This window comes from Thermobia domestica, chromosome 14 (genome assembly GCF_964235325.1).
Source record: "Thermobia domestica chromosome 14, izTheDome1.hap1.1, whole genome shotgun sequence".
NCBI lineage: Eukaryota > Metazoa > Arthropoda > Insecta > Zygentoma > Lepismatidae > Thermobia > Thermobia domestica.
Window position 1 is genome coordinate 62760440 of NC_137467.1, and position 14442 is coordinate 62774881.

The 14442-nt window shown below is 36.3% G+C and overlaps 1 protein-coding gene across 1 annotated transcript in view; it reads left to right on the forward strand.

The window, feature by feature from the left end:
• The window catches only part of LOC145669698 (uncharacterized), an 81915-nt gene that overhangs the window by 39117 nt on the left and 28356 nt on the right, over positions 1 to 14442 (forward strand). The window contains exon 6 of the mRNA XM_081737991.1: positions 6524 to 6611. Within this exon, the coding sequence (XP_081594117.1) occupies positions 6524 to 6611 (88 nt within the window). The remainder of the gene's footprint in view (positions 1 to 6523; positions 6612 to 14442) is intronic.

The following is a 14442-nucleotide window of genomic DNA, read 5'->3' on the forward strand; positions in this document are numbered from 1 at the left end:
TCCATCCAATTGATTGGATCTCCATTTTTGTCACGTCTAACTGACAGAATACGAAGACATTGCGACAGAGATCTAAAACCTTGTAAGTAGCTTCTGTCAACACAATGAACGTAAACTGGGTTCTTTTTTCTTGCCAGTTTAACAATCGGTTCAAGTTGAGAAGGTACAAAAATACTGCCATAGTGCTTAATAGATGTGCTTATAGCACTATGGACTGAATCTCTCTCATTTTGTCCATGCCGAGATTCAAAGAATCGGAGAGAAATTTTTCTGATGTTATTGTGTTTACACCGCATACTGCATCATAGCAAACAACCTGAACTCGTACTAGGTCCATCCTGTATTTCTCTAACTCATTCGTTGCGGATTTTAACGAGCCTGCCCTATAGAGACTTCTAATATTCCATGTCCCAAATCTCATGTCCATTTTCTTTTGCTGAGGTCATGCCAAGTCATCAGTCCTGGTCCGAGGCTTCTGTGAATGTTTCTGAACCAGTGTCTTTTTTTACAGGATGAGATTATTAGCCTCGCCCAAACTACCAAGCTGGAGGGCAACTCCTTGTCTGTCCGCGACTGCTTATTCAGTATTTTCGCAGTTAACCTCTATATCTAGAGGCCTTCTTCTCGATTCGCAATATGAGGACGCCCCATGCCGTGCAAATATATATACAATGTGGCCCAAAAGTAGGTATACACTCCTGCATTGATCAAGCATTCTAGCTTATATGTTTATTTGCTTCGGCTGTTCCGAGCTTAAGATATATGTACAAATACATTAAGAACAAATGATAAAGAAACTAAGTCTACCTGATAGATAACAATAGGAAATGATGTAAAAGGCAATGAGTTGATCAGTATGGGACTGTACACCTATTTTGGGCTACCTTGTATATATAAACAAATTGCTTTGAATATAGAGTATCTGTCCAGTTGCGAAAGATTTGTTGCTCACAAACAGTCGTAACTTAAGATACGACTGTTTGTGAAAATGGTTTATATGCTTCATCTTGAGATGCAACACAGTGACGTCATCACTACCGTCAAAATAACGCATATTACAGATATGTCGTTTTGTAAAATTGTAGAAGTCAGTATATGCAACTATAGTAAAATATCTCAAACTTCGATTTTTTTTACATACGACACTTTGTGACGCTGTCGACGAATTGTGGGAGAATTTGTTAAAAAAAAAAAAAAAAAAACTCGATGTGGTTCATTCCGATCGAAGAGCAAGCAGGAGCAAATTGTCTCTTGAATTTACTCTTAAGTTCGTGACACTTCAATGTATTATACACATATTATTGTTCACTATTATCTAGTCACGTTTCTTATGTGTCTAAAGAAACCAACTGAAATATTCGGGCACATCATAACAAAGAAATTTAAGTAAGAAGAGGCTCAGTTTCGAAACATAAAACTTATTCGCAACACATTCATCATTCTTTGAATTGTCCGAGTAGAATGATTTCTCCATTTCTTGCATCAACGGAAAGCATAAGAGTGTCTCTTTTTGACTCATGGATTGGACAATGAATAAGAAGATATAACAACTGAAACTCCCTGAGAGTTCCACTCCTATCATACAAGCTATAAGACATGGCTTTCAATATGGTATAAAATATACTGAAAAGCATTATCTGCTACTTTGCCATAAACGAAATCATATAAAGGGTGTCATCGTACGAGAAAGTTGTTGCTTTGAATTACATCGAATCTTCTGCTTTTAAGTTACTTACCCGTATGAATCCACACTTGACATTAGTAAATTGCTTCGCTATTTTACGCCTATCCAAGTTCCTGGATTTTTTTTATTTTTCCATTTGAACGCTGATTTGTATATCTCACTGTGAGAATGAAATTTTGTTATGTACTTTGCTCAAAATTTAAACATAAATATGTTAAAGGAATTTAATACGCTAATCACAGACCAGTAGCGTACACATGAATTTATTTAGGGAAGGGTCCAAACTCAATATGAGAGTATTTTATATTAAAATTCCTAAAATTGCCCCTAAAATTAGGTTAAACTTACACAAAAGTCAAAATTTCGGAGGGAGAGGGGTGCGGACCCCCAGGACCCACTCCCTGTATACGTCCCTGTCACAGACCATGTCGAGAACTGGTAAGTGACTTTCACCTCACTATTCTCCTGGCTTGTTTCTTTGATGATTGTTTTGTTTAATTCACTGTAATTTTCTATAATTAGTATGTTTGAAATATTTTTATTGAGAAATTATTTATTTAAGTTTAGAAAATATTTCGTTTGTAATATTCTTGACGGTACTTAAAGATAACCTCCTTTACATTCTGACAATATTCTGAGTGTGTCTACATATTTTTGTACTTGAGGTTAAAAAGAACTTTTTGGAACTACTTTAATGAAAATCCATTACTTTTTCGTGTATTTTTGCCGTTTATTCATCAAAACTGTAGCCTCCTCACCTAACTTAAAATTTGCAAAACTGTCATTTGTTAGATACGCTTTTTTTAAGCATTATATACTTAATATAATGATGTAATGCCATTTGAAAAAAGTGTACACTGGTTTGGCAACATTGAATTATTTACAGCATTGTTGACAATGCTTTTAGATACCCTCTATGATATATAAAATGTGAGTAAAATTTATTATAGATTCCTTAACCTTTTCGGACACAGGTGGCCAAAGTAGCACACACGGATGTGTCATTGATTGATTGATTGATTTTTAGTTTAGCGTCCCTTTCAGCAGCGAGGCTATATGAGACGTGGACCTACTGATTAACGTGGAATCCGAACCACATGAGCTCCCGCCGGGAATCGAACCCGGGTCTCCCACGCCAAAGGCGCGTACGCTAACCGCTTAGCCACGGAGGAGCTCCACGGATGTGTCATTTTTTAAAGTCCGTTCCTCAGTGGACACTAATTAAGATACCAGGATGTTTGATTTCGCCAAATATGGTTGGACCATAGTTTATCATATTAGTTTATTTTTCTTCTGGATGTCGAACTTCCTTCACAAATTTCAGCCCAAAGTAAAAAAAATCGAGAATTTTCGAATTCCGAATTTTCTTTTTTTTCTTTTTCCTTGTAGCTATCCTCGTTGTAGGGAGATCTCCTTAAGACTTATCAGCTATATACCATGGATGGACACCTAATTGTTGATATCAATTGGACCGGACCGCGCAGTGTTGCGAACTGGGCAAATTAAAATTTCCCTAAATTTGGGCAAAATAATTCGAAATATTCGGAATTTTTGTTTATAAATCCGTTCCTATACATCCATGCAAAAGTCAACTTACGCGAGTTGAACATTTGTCCTTACTGAAACCAAAGCGGGTACAGATCGCTACAATGGGGTAATTACGGGCGCATGAAAAATTCGTATATAGGTTTTAACTCTTGTTTTTTCTAGTTTTACCTTACTTTTCTGTTTACCGTAATCCATTTTTTTTCATTAGGACCTTCGTTTCTTAAATATCGCCAATGCACTTGTAGGATATATTCGTAGTATATCAATGTTTATTTTAAGATAGTTTGCGTCTGTTTGGAATATTTTGGAAAAATCCGTTTCTGTCTCTATTATTTCCCTCTTGTTTGCTACATTCGAACAAACGTACCATTGTCTGTAAGCCTCGTCCTTGTCCTACACAACGCACCATAAAAAGTTTCAGTAGAATAATTAGGGGAAGTGCAGTTGACGTTTATAATAAACCGTGTTCTGTAAATGGTAAAAAAAAAAAAAAAGTGAATTTCTGAGGTAGAATGAGATTTTTTTTTTTTTAATTTTATGTTTAGTTTGTTAGATATCGCCATGATACTTGTAGATATATTAGTGGGGTACCAAGGTTTATTTTCGGATAGTTTCCGTCTGTCTGGTGGCAGTGTTTATAGCCAAAAAATATTTTTATTGAAAAATTATTAAACTTTCACATTTTGTCCTCTATTATTTCCCTCTTGCTGGCTGCATTGAAACAAACGTATCGCTATCTGCAAGCCTCCTATTTCGCCTATAGAACGCACCATAGAAAGTTTCAGTAGGGTAATTAGGAAAGCTGTAGCCCCGGCATATGTATTAATTTTTGCTTCTGAGGCGTGAAAGGTGTCAAAATTTCATGTGTATGATGACAAGGAATTTTTTTCTTTCTCTCTTTGTATGGCAGCCAGCGAGCTCAGATTTTCACTGTACCTTATAAACACATGAGAAAGATTTTTTAGGTGACTTGGACTCATGTACCTCTAAATAATTTCCCGTCAATAAAATCCCCCTCATTTTCAACAGTGCAATGTAACTTACACCAACTAATAGTCTCATCCTTCTTCTAAGAAACAAGACCTTAACCATATCAATCATGTAAATAGTTTTTGAACAATAAGCTACTAACTGATAATGTAGGAACGCTAAAAATGATTTGGGTCCGAAAGGGTTAAACACATTTGAAGTTACAGTATTAACTATTTCTTAAAATGTTACTATTGTCTGAATTCACTTTCCTCATATCTTTATTGTGCCATAATTCATTCATGCCCAGTGGCCTGTACATCATTTGGATACGTTATACCTTTACAGTGAGTATCAATCTGTTTTCAGATTAAGGACAAACCCATTTTATAGTTGGGAAGCATTCATAGTCAGTACAATACAAATGTTCCAGCACGATAAAATGTATTTATTCTTTTCTGTAACTCTTCACTTAATAGCTTACAAAATAAGTTTTTCTTGTTTCTAAATACTTCCTACCATACCGAGATGATTATTCTTATCCGTGTTTCATTAGTAGTTTAATTTCAAATCTTCACAAAGCACGAGAATATTTCAACTTAAGCTGAAACAAATGGAAATAGTTTGGTCGGTTGGACTGGAGTTTAGGCGATGGTGTAGACATATTGTTTGAGGCGAGATCCGAACCACTTCAGCTCCCATTCGCAAAGGAACTCGGGTCTTTCGCGCCGAAGGTGCATACGCTAGCCAAAATGGCAGTAGAGGAAGTCTTCGAACAACAGTGATTTCGGTACAGGTTCCAAGAGATCACGCCACTATTTTGTTCATTGGATACACATAAACTTCAGAACTTAATAGAGTGAAGGTGGAGTTAGAGAAAACAAAGAAAATATGTCTACTACAGGAAATAAATTTATTACTATAAACTTAACTTGGGCTTATAGTATATTTGAATGTTATAAAAATGATCTAGTATTCTTTGCAAGAACATTCAACCCTAGCATAATTGAAAAACGATAAAAAAAAAGCTTACAGCTGTTGCTACATACCAGTAAACGGCGAAAGCCATTACTTAACACTGAAGTTAACACTTGGTGGAAGTTGGTGGATGTAGTGGGGTATCCAATACATTATCAACGACATCCTGTGATATGTCGTACCATTCTTATATTATAGATTGTAGCAAGTATGGAGTTTTCGTGCGTGTCTGTGTGGTAGTTTGCGCATTTCTAACTGTAGGAGGTGATAAATATTTTCTATATGGTTCAAGTTTGAACATTATCCAGGCCGCAACAGAGTTTGAACGCTATTTTGACTCTTCCACCACACAGTCAGCATTTCCCTATCACATGATGGTCTGAAATCCATGAATTAAGTGAAGTTCTGCTATAATTTGTCTGTTTGAAAAAAGGCATTGAGGTAATATCTCAATGTAGTTGGCAGCATTAATTTTCTTATAACAAAAAATTAGCCAATTCTATCTTTATAAATTTCAACACGAACCTTGGCACGCTGCCATACTTCACGATATTGGAGCTTCATTCAACCGTGGTGTGTCGATCGCTTCCACACTCACTATGAACCGCTGTCCCAGAATTGGCAAAATACAAGGGTTCCTTCGAAAAGTGAAACATAGTACTAAAATTGTTGAATCTTGTTGTATATTAGGTTGGCTGAATTGTGTGTCATGTCCTTTCTAATGTTGTAAGCAAAGGCGGGCTTTTGGTGATATTTTCGAACTGTAAAAATGCAATTGTTATTCTGTTAGTTCTTGATTATCTTGCAATCTGGGCTAGTTCTTGATTATCTTGCAATGTCATTGACAGATTTAGATAGCTGGGTTCTTGCATTCCGGACAACGGTATGGTTGAGTTATGAAGTTGCTACCGGTATAGCCAATAATGTGTCCATGCACGACTTTCTACTGATTTGAAGTGCACTATAAGACTGTATACAATTTCTAACGTTACATGAATCACAACAATGATGAAGTGCTAACTTCGATATCACTTTTAATGCCCAAAATTTGTGATCTCGGATAAAGTCTGTCTCCTACTTACATCCATGTCGGTGCACTATGGTGTCATTTCATATACAGCATGATCAGACCACCAAATAGATTGTACAGCTAGCCGTTTGCATTTTTTCGGTGTTTCTACAGCATTTTGTTGCTCTTCAGGTTTCTACTTATTTAGGACAGTGTAATTTGCAGATCGATACTGAACATGTAATTTATAAGCTTGCATATTCAGAAATCATACTTAGGTTAAGTACCGTAGATAAAAATTAATACAATGTGATTTCTTTTCATTTTAATTTTAGGTGCTTGCGATGCGGCAGAAGCTTAGAAACGAGTTAGGTCTACACAGTGGTCAACTTGAGACTCTTACAACTGAAATTGGAAAATTAAGTAAGCTTGATAAGACTAACGTTTATCATATGAACAATAGCTTTTTGTTTCAACTATGATAAAAAATAGAGTTATCGAGTACGAATTTGTTTGTCTGAAGCTCAACAGTAATTTTTAAATTACCAGTGTCAGTTCTGAGAGTAGAGCTCCTTATGTTCCAGCTCATAAAGGCTTCTAGTCTGCCGAATGGTTCAAACGGCAATGATAGGTTTCATTAGATGTTGTGCTGTCAGTACGAATTGTTGTTAATTCCCCCTTTTTAGACAAGAACTTAGTCTAATGTAAATGTCTCCTCAATTGGCTCAGAATCTTAGGGTAACACTGAAAGTTATGCGTCAAAACCAGTAGCGTCGCCAGGATGTGTGTTTGGGAGGGGCCCAAGTGCTGTTATAGGTACATATAGGAAAATTACAAACCAAAAAATATATAAACATAAAAATATATAAAAAATTACAAACATCAAAGTACCAAAGTACATTGTCGGACCTCTTTGGGGGGGCGGCCCCTCTGGGCCCCCCCTTCCGTACGCCACTGGTCACAACAAACAAATTGGAACCAGGACAGTACCCTATTTACGTATAAGCTGAACAAGCTATAGCGTAGCGCTCCACTAAGTCCTGATGACATCAAAAGTTTAAAAGAAGAAACTAGATGTACAATACATTTCCAAAATATAAGGAAAAAAAGGAAATTAAATAAAATGTAGGCCTATATATAGCAACGGTGCTTCATTTTGTGTAGGCTCCTATGATGTAAGTAATATGCAGGGTGCTTACGTTCATCTGGACACAAATGGCACTATTATTTTCAGAAGCTTAGGGTCCTACCAAACCTAAATTCAGGTCTGAACTAGGATCATTCTCTGAATACCAGAGCTACAGTTTTTTTTTTTTTTTTTTTTTAATAAACTCCTAGGCATCCAACTGTCTCTGAAAACTCCGGTACTCTTATCTACAGTCCCAAAATGAAATCAAATAACTATGAACTTGTTTTAGAAGTGTTAGTAATTGAGATCTTTCGTTAGAAAGAAACTATTCTAGTTTCCTATGTATGATGTCCTTTAAAAGCAAGAACAGTGCCCAAGTATTTTGAACAACACAGTATATTATCTAACTATTCTGCTACAAATTCCTAAAAGATTAACAGCTATGTTTTGTAACGTAAATAACGCTTTTTATGCATTATATATTAGGTGCAAGGGCCAATGAGTATTATTTTTATCTTATTTTAATGATAATACTGTTATGAAAGTTTAAAAAAATGAAAAACACTTCCCTTGGGCCGGGTTTGATATCTCGTCCAAGCTAATTTTTATTACTAGCTCATTGCGCTATCACGCTGGACCAGGGTTGCCACACTCGAGACTCGCGATGATTCCAAACACGGGTCTGAATTATGCTAGATTTTTGTAAATTATGCCAGATTTTCAAATTTTCTTTCCTAACTAATTTTAAAGACCCGCCCCTACTTTTCTTCATTATTTTAATGAAGTGTTTCAACTGTATTCATGTTCAAAGCTAATATGACGCTGTCAGGACTGATAATGAAACAAATTGGTAAATAGCACATTATAGGGGAGGAAGGTCGAATTTATATTTTATGAATGTATAACATTTTAAGAAACATATACACAACATTCCGCTTCCGACACAGCCCTGAAGCATTTCTTTTAGTATATTACTAGCTATCTCCTGACGCTCATATCCCTCCCCTCTCAAGTTGTAAATTGAAAGGGACAGAAACATTCCAGATAACCACACATTCAGGTTTGAGTTGACAGTAATAAAACTATGGGTAAGTAAATGTTTTGTAGAGTCACGTTTTGCTATTTTTGAACATTTCTCTGAATTCAACAATAAATTATAACCGCGAAAATAGACTGGTTTCATTGCTCCAACCATCGCTTCAACTAAGAAGAATAATTCCAGACAGTACTTGAACCATCTAAATTTTCGTTCTTTTTCTGTTCATCAGAGGGAAGAATGAAATTATGCTAGATTTGGCCAAGATGCTAAAGTCAAGATGCTAGATGCTAAATGTATGTGAATTATGCTAGATCTAGCACCAAGATGCTAGATATGGCTTCACTGCGCTGGACCATGAAGACCGACAGTAGCAAGCATATGATTTCTGCTATATGCAGGCTACGTGGCGAGAAACGGATATTACCTGCACGTTACCTACTCAACAGTCATTTGTTTTGCACTTGTGTGACAAGAAGCAGTCACCTGTTATTTATTTCAATGTGTAAGCGATGTTATCAAGTGACGATTCATACAGGATTTCTGACTAAAACTCTCTTTAAACATATCAATGATTTAAAAACACTAAATTACTAATGAATTAAAAGAGCATCATATTCGGAGCGTGTAATAATGTAGTGATTTTATTGTTTTTATAAATTCACTCGAACAGCTGTGTAGTGTAATAAGAAAAGCTATGAACATAGAATACAAATTATATAAATATTTCGGTCTGTACACGTAATACGATACACGCTGCTACGTGGATATTAAAATTAATTGTTCAGATTTAATTTCAATTGTACAGATAATCTTGATAAAACAAAGAAATAATATACAAGGGCGCCCATGTTGTGGTTTCCAAGGGGGGCAAGTGTAAGCAACGTTTGAAATATAGTTTGAAATTTTGCTGTAACTAGCGTAAAAATTCTATTGGGTTTTCGATATTCCCAACTACAATTTCCTCTAAGGGGGGCGAGAGCTCCATCTTGCCCCCTGATGGGCGCCCTTGATGTATTTAATTGTGTCTATGCGAAATATGTTAATACCGTATATTATGCCCATTGGCGTATTTAGGGGGAAGGCTTCCGGGCTTAAGCCCCCCCGAAATCTTACTTACTATAGTAAAGTATATGAAATATCTTGCTGAATTTTCACATTTTCAGGCAAAGACCCCCCGAAAGTTAGCAAAGCCCCTCCCGAAACAAAATCGTAAATACGCCACTGATTATGCCTGTCACGAATGTTCTGAGCACAATATAAAAGTTACCTGTAGAAAGAGGATAATCCTTCTTCGTAATTAATAATATTGATTTCTATTATACAATATAATTCCCAAAAGAGTTCTGTAAATTAACAATGTTTCCGCTCTTAAATAGTAGCTAATTATATTTTGTTTAGAAAATGAATTACGTTGTTGAAATAAGCGCAAGTAACACACAAAAATTTTAATGTACTTACTGGTAATATAATTATTACCAATACCGAGAAAAAAAAATACCTTGATACCTTGTTAACCAAACCAAATCAGTATTTTAGCATTTAGGTTGTCATCTGAAAATAAATTTAAGACAGGAGTTCATAAAGGAAGAACTCTTGTGGTTTGATTGGTTGTAGGGATTAATGCCGAGTTTGATTAGGATACATGAATGGTCCTTAACTACAAGGTTGATTAATGAAGATAAATGATTTTTAGGAATCTAACTATCAAATGCATGGTCATTTAGAGTAAAAGAAATGGTGCTGTTTATGTTTTTCAAAGCATTAATTAGAATTTTGGTGTTCAAATTCTTGATCGGATGGAAACTATTATTATTATTATTATTATTATTATTATTATTATTATTATTATTATTATTATTATTATTATTATTATTATTATTATTATTATTATTATTATTATTATTTCTTTAGCACATTGAATCAGTGATGATTTCAGAATTGGAACCAAAAGGAGACTCGAAATAAACAGTGGAGGAAACTAGTACTGCGAAAATGTTGGTGTCCTTGGTTAAGCCCGAAATGAGAAATACTCGAGGGAATTTTTTGCTCCGGGGCAACGTTTTCTTCAGGGCCACATCTTGAAATTATCACTGTTTAGGATTATTACTTACACGATATAGTTTAAATAAATAAGTGGTTGGTAATTGTACACTCATGTCCAAAATTATTGTCGCATATCTATAATTGTCTTCTTGTAAGAATATAATTTGATAATGATTTTGCAGGGTGACTTTTAATACTGATACTATGTGTACTTATAATCGGGAAATCTTTATTTGTGGTAAATATCATAGGAAAAGAATTATAAATACTAAAATTAGATTGAGTAAAACAAAATGTTGCTAAATGGACAAGGAAGTTTTATTTTCGTTTTATTGTTCTTATTTACTGCTCTTTTGACATGAATTTTGCCACATACATGTCTTTGCCGACCCGGGCGAATTCGTTATCAAAACATATTCCTACAACAACATATTTATAGACATGCGACAATAATTTTGCACATAAGTGTACATTAATTTCCAAGGTTACATTTTCACTTGAAAGAAATTAATGTCGAGATCAATATTGTTGACAGACACAAAACCAATCTATAAATCAAGTTTTGATTCCAGTATCAGATTATTTTAGTAAAATCAAGAATTAATGCACTGAAAACGTTGGACAACATACAGCAATTCATTAAAGCATTCATGACACTTGGATATATTCAACTTTGGAGTCAGGCAGTTAACGTATTTGCTTACGATTGGATTTGAGTTACGCGTCCGTGTCAGTAGTAAGGCTATATGAACCGTAGATCTATTGCTTAACGTAGGATCGGAATCACATGAGCTCTTACCAGCAATCGAACCCCGGGTCTCCCATGCTAAGGACGCGTATATTAATAATATAGCCATGAGAGAGTTCTGAGTTTAGCTACGACTGTAATCTATGTTGGTTAGCAAGTGGTCCAGTCTCACATAGCATCGGAGCTGAAAAGAATGAAGTCGGATTAATGGAAATCTTTGAGTTTTACGTCCCATGATTATACCGGGTTGGCTAAAGGAGACGGTGATGATGAGAAATGAATGAAATGGTGGAATGAAGAAAGAGGGAGGAAACAGGAGAACTCCGAGGAAAGCCACGCACACAGTGTTTGTCCACCACAAAATTCACCTGGCGCGAGCTGGGATCGAACCAAGGACCCCATGCACCGCAGGGGAACGCTCTATCACTGAGCCTCCGCGACCCCTTGAAGTCCAATTAGCCAATCAATTAAAAACATACATATCAAAGACGCTTATTGATGTATATTTTTAGTGTATATTATTTTATGCAGCATGATTAATGCATAGATATATTTTAGTTATATATAACATCTTAATAAAATCTTGTGCTACTTCTCGGTTTTATCTAGATCACCTGGAGCAAGATAGAAAATGAAAATAACAAAACTGTAGCACATCGATGTGTCATATTATTGTTTTAATCTCTTTGTGGTGTCTTGAGAATATCAAAAAACGCACTAAATAGTTTAATTAACAATCACTATATTAAACATGTTTATTCCGTTCAGCAACCATACATTCAACTTGTGGACTTTCGTACACTTCTTGTCATCTTAATGTGGCTAGTCGTCATGTATGTACACCGGAATTTATTTTGGGAGATCCATAGCTTTTCGGGTGTTCAAATTCAATATGAGGATAAATCATATTAAAATTTGTAAACTCTGAAATTAGACTAAATCGGGATTTGGGGGACCAAACCTCCAGGATTCATCCCTGATTGCCATTATTTTTCAGTAGATAAGTTATCAACTGCTTTGAACTTTCGAATGATAACCCCCTAATAGCCCTATGTGATTTTAAAAAATACGAATTTCAGTTATTCAGAGAATTGAAGAAGATTGCTGAATTTCGATTAACCACTAAGTGGGTCACGTCAATAACTTTGGTTTTACACATTTAAATACATTTACAGATAAATAAGTTTCTAATATCTACAGATATGTGTAAGTAAAGCGTGAAACGGTGTACCATTTCCTCTTTTAAATTTCTCTATACAGCGATAAACAACAGAACAAACTGAAATTTTCTACCTCCAAACAAATATCATTCATAACATACAACGCCATACCAGCGTGCTTTTGCCATACAACAATGCAGTAGAAAGAGCAATGCGTTTGCACTGCATATTGGGCCTCTAGTGGTTTATTTATAACTACTGATATATGTTCATAACACACAATGCTATGCAAGCGCGCTTTTCAAGAACCACCCCCATGCTTTACAGTTGGGAACAGACAGTCTGTATCATAGACCTGCGACGGTGTTCTCCATACGTAAACACGACCGGTTGTTGGAAACAAGGTGAAGGTCGATTAATCGGACCACATTACATGTTTCCACTGCTCATGAGTCCACGCCTTGTGGTCCTTGCGCCACTGGATACGCCTCTTCGCATTTACTGCTGTGACCAGGGGTTTGGCGATAGCGGCCCTGTCATGAATTTTCATTTTATGAAGTTCCCGTCGCAATGTTTTTGATGAAAGCTGTTCCATGGGCCGGAATTGAGTTCAGACATAATTTTCATTGCAGCGGTCTTCTTTTTAGCTGCTACAATCCGTTTTAATGCCCTCCGGTCCCTATCTGACAGGATTATCTTTCGACCACTGTTGTGCTTTGCAGACGTCGTTTGCCCGTGAATCGTGTGTGCCCTCGTGACATTGGACACAGTGCCTTTCGATACCCCCACAATGTTCGCCACTGTTGCCACTGAAGCTCCAACAGACGGGCACCAACGATCGTGCCTCTTTGGAATTCTGTCAGGTCGCCCATTTTACCGCAGCACTTTCACACCACGACACTCAGAGGTGAACTGGTTACTGCTGACGGAAGAGGAAGGTCCACATGACACATTGAAAACAAAAAAACGATCGGCAACCGCGAAATGTGTTGTACAGTGGAGGGCCAAACTTACATGTCCTATATGAAGTGTTTTTAGTTTTTTTTCTCAATCCCCTGTATATATATTTCTTTCGGAAACAGATGTTTCTTTCCCGTAAGTGGATTTCTCAGAATGGAACAATGGAGCATAAACTATATATGTCAGTGACCGACAGTCAGTCACTGATACATAGAGAAACAGGTAATATCTTAGTGACACTTGCTGTTTTTGAAAGATGAGTACAGCATCAGGGAAATCACATGTACTGATTGCAAGCACTTGGAAGATTTTTCATAGATTTTGACAGTTCCAAATCAATACATACAGTGAGTGAACTACGAGTGCAAGGGTAGTCTATTTTACTTTGATTGGTGTTGTTTTTACAAAGATGGAGAACGAAAATATTTTACCGTTCGAACATTTGAAAGAATACTTTTTCTTAAAAGCTGAGGATGTTGGTGGACAGAATTTAAAAGTAGTGTCTGAAGAACCTCGGCGGGAAATATTATTTCTCAACAGGTAGGGTGTCATAATTAACGATATACGTTAAAGGGCTAATATGAATAATCAGGGTTTTGATGACCAGGCATACTTTATTACTAGAAAATAGTTTGTCTATGGCATGTAATTTGAAGTTCTTTCATATCAGTTTGCGTATCCTAGAGTCCCGTTGATTATACAGGGTGCGGCACGTAAAACCGGCCCGTAAAGTGAACACATAAAATGAAATGTAATGTATTGAATATGATTAACTACAACACATAAATGGAATGTAATGTATTGAATATGACTACTCACCTTCACAGCAGCCTTCACAGCAGGTGCTGAAAGTGTCCTCCGCCTACTTCAACACACATGTGAGCACGATTGAGGAGATTCATATATACCCTTGTCAGTTCTTGTGTTGTAATGCTATTGGTGACATCCTGGATCCTGGTCTTGAGTTCTTCAATTGTGTGTGGATTTGTTTCGTATACTCTTCCCTTTAACAGTCCCCATAAGTAAAAGTCACAAATGGACAAGTCTGGTGACCGAGGAGGCCACAAGCCTTTGCTGATTGTCCTCTCTGGTGTAAACATCTTATGCACAAGGGACAATGATGCAGCTGATATGTGGTATGTTGGACCGTCCTGCGGAAAGTAACATAACTGACG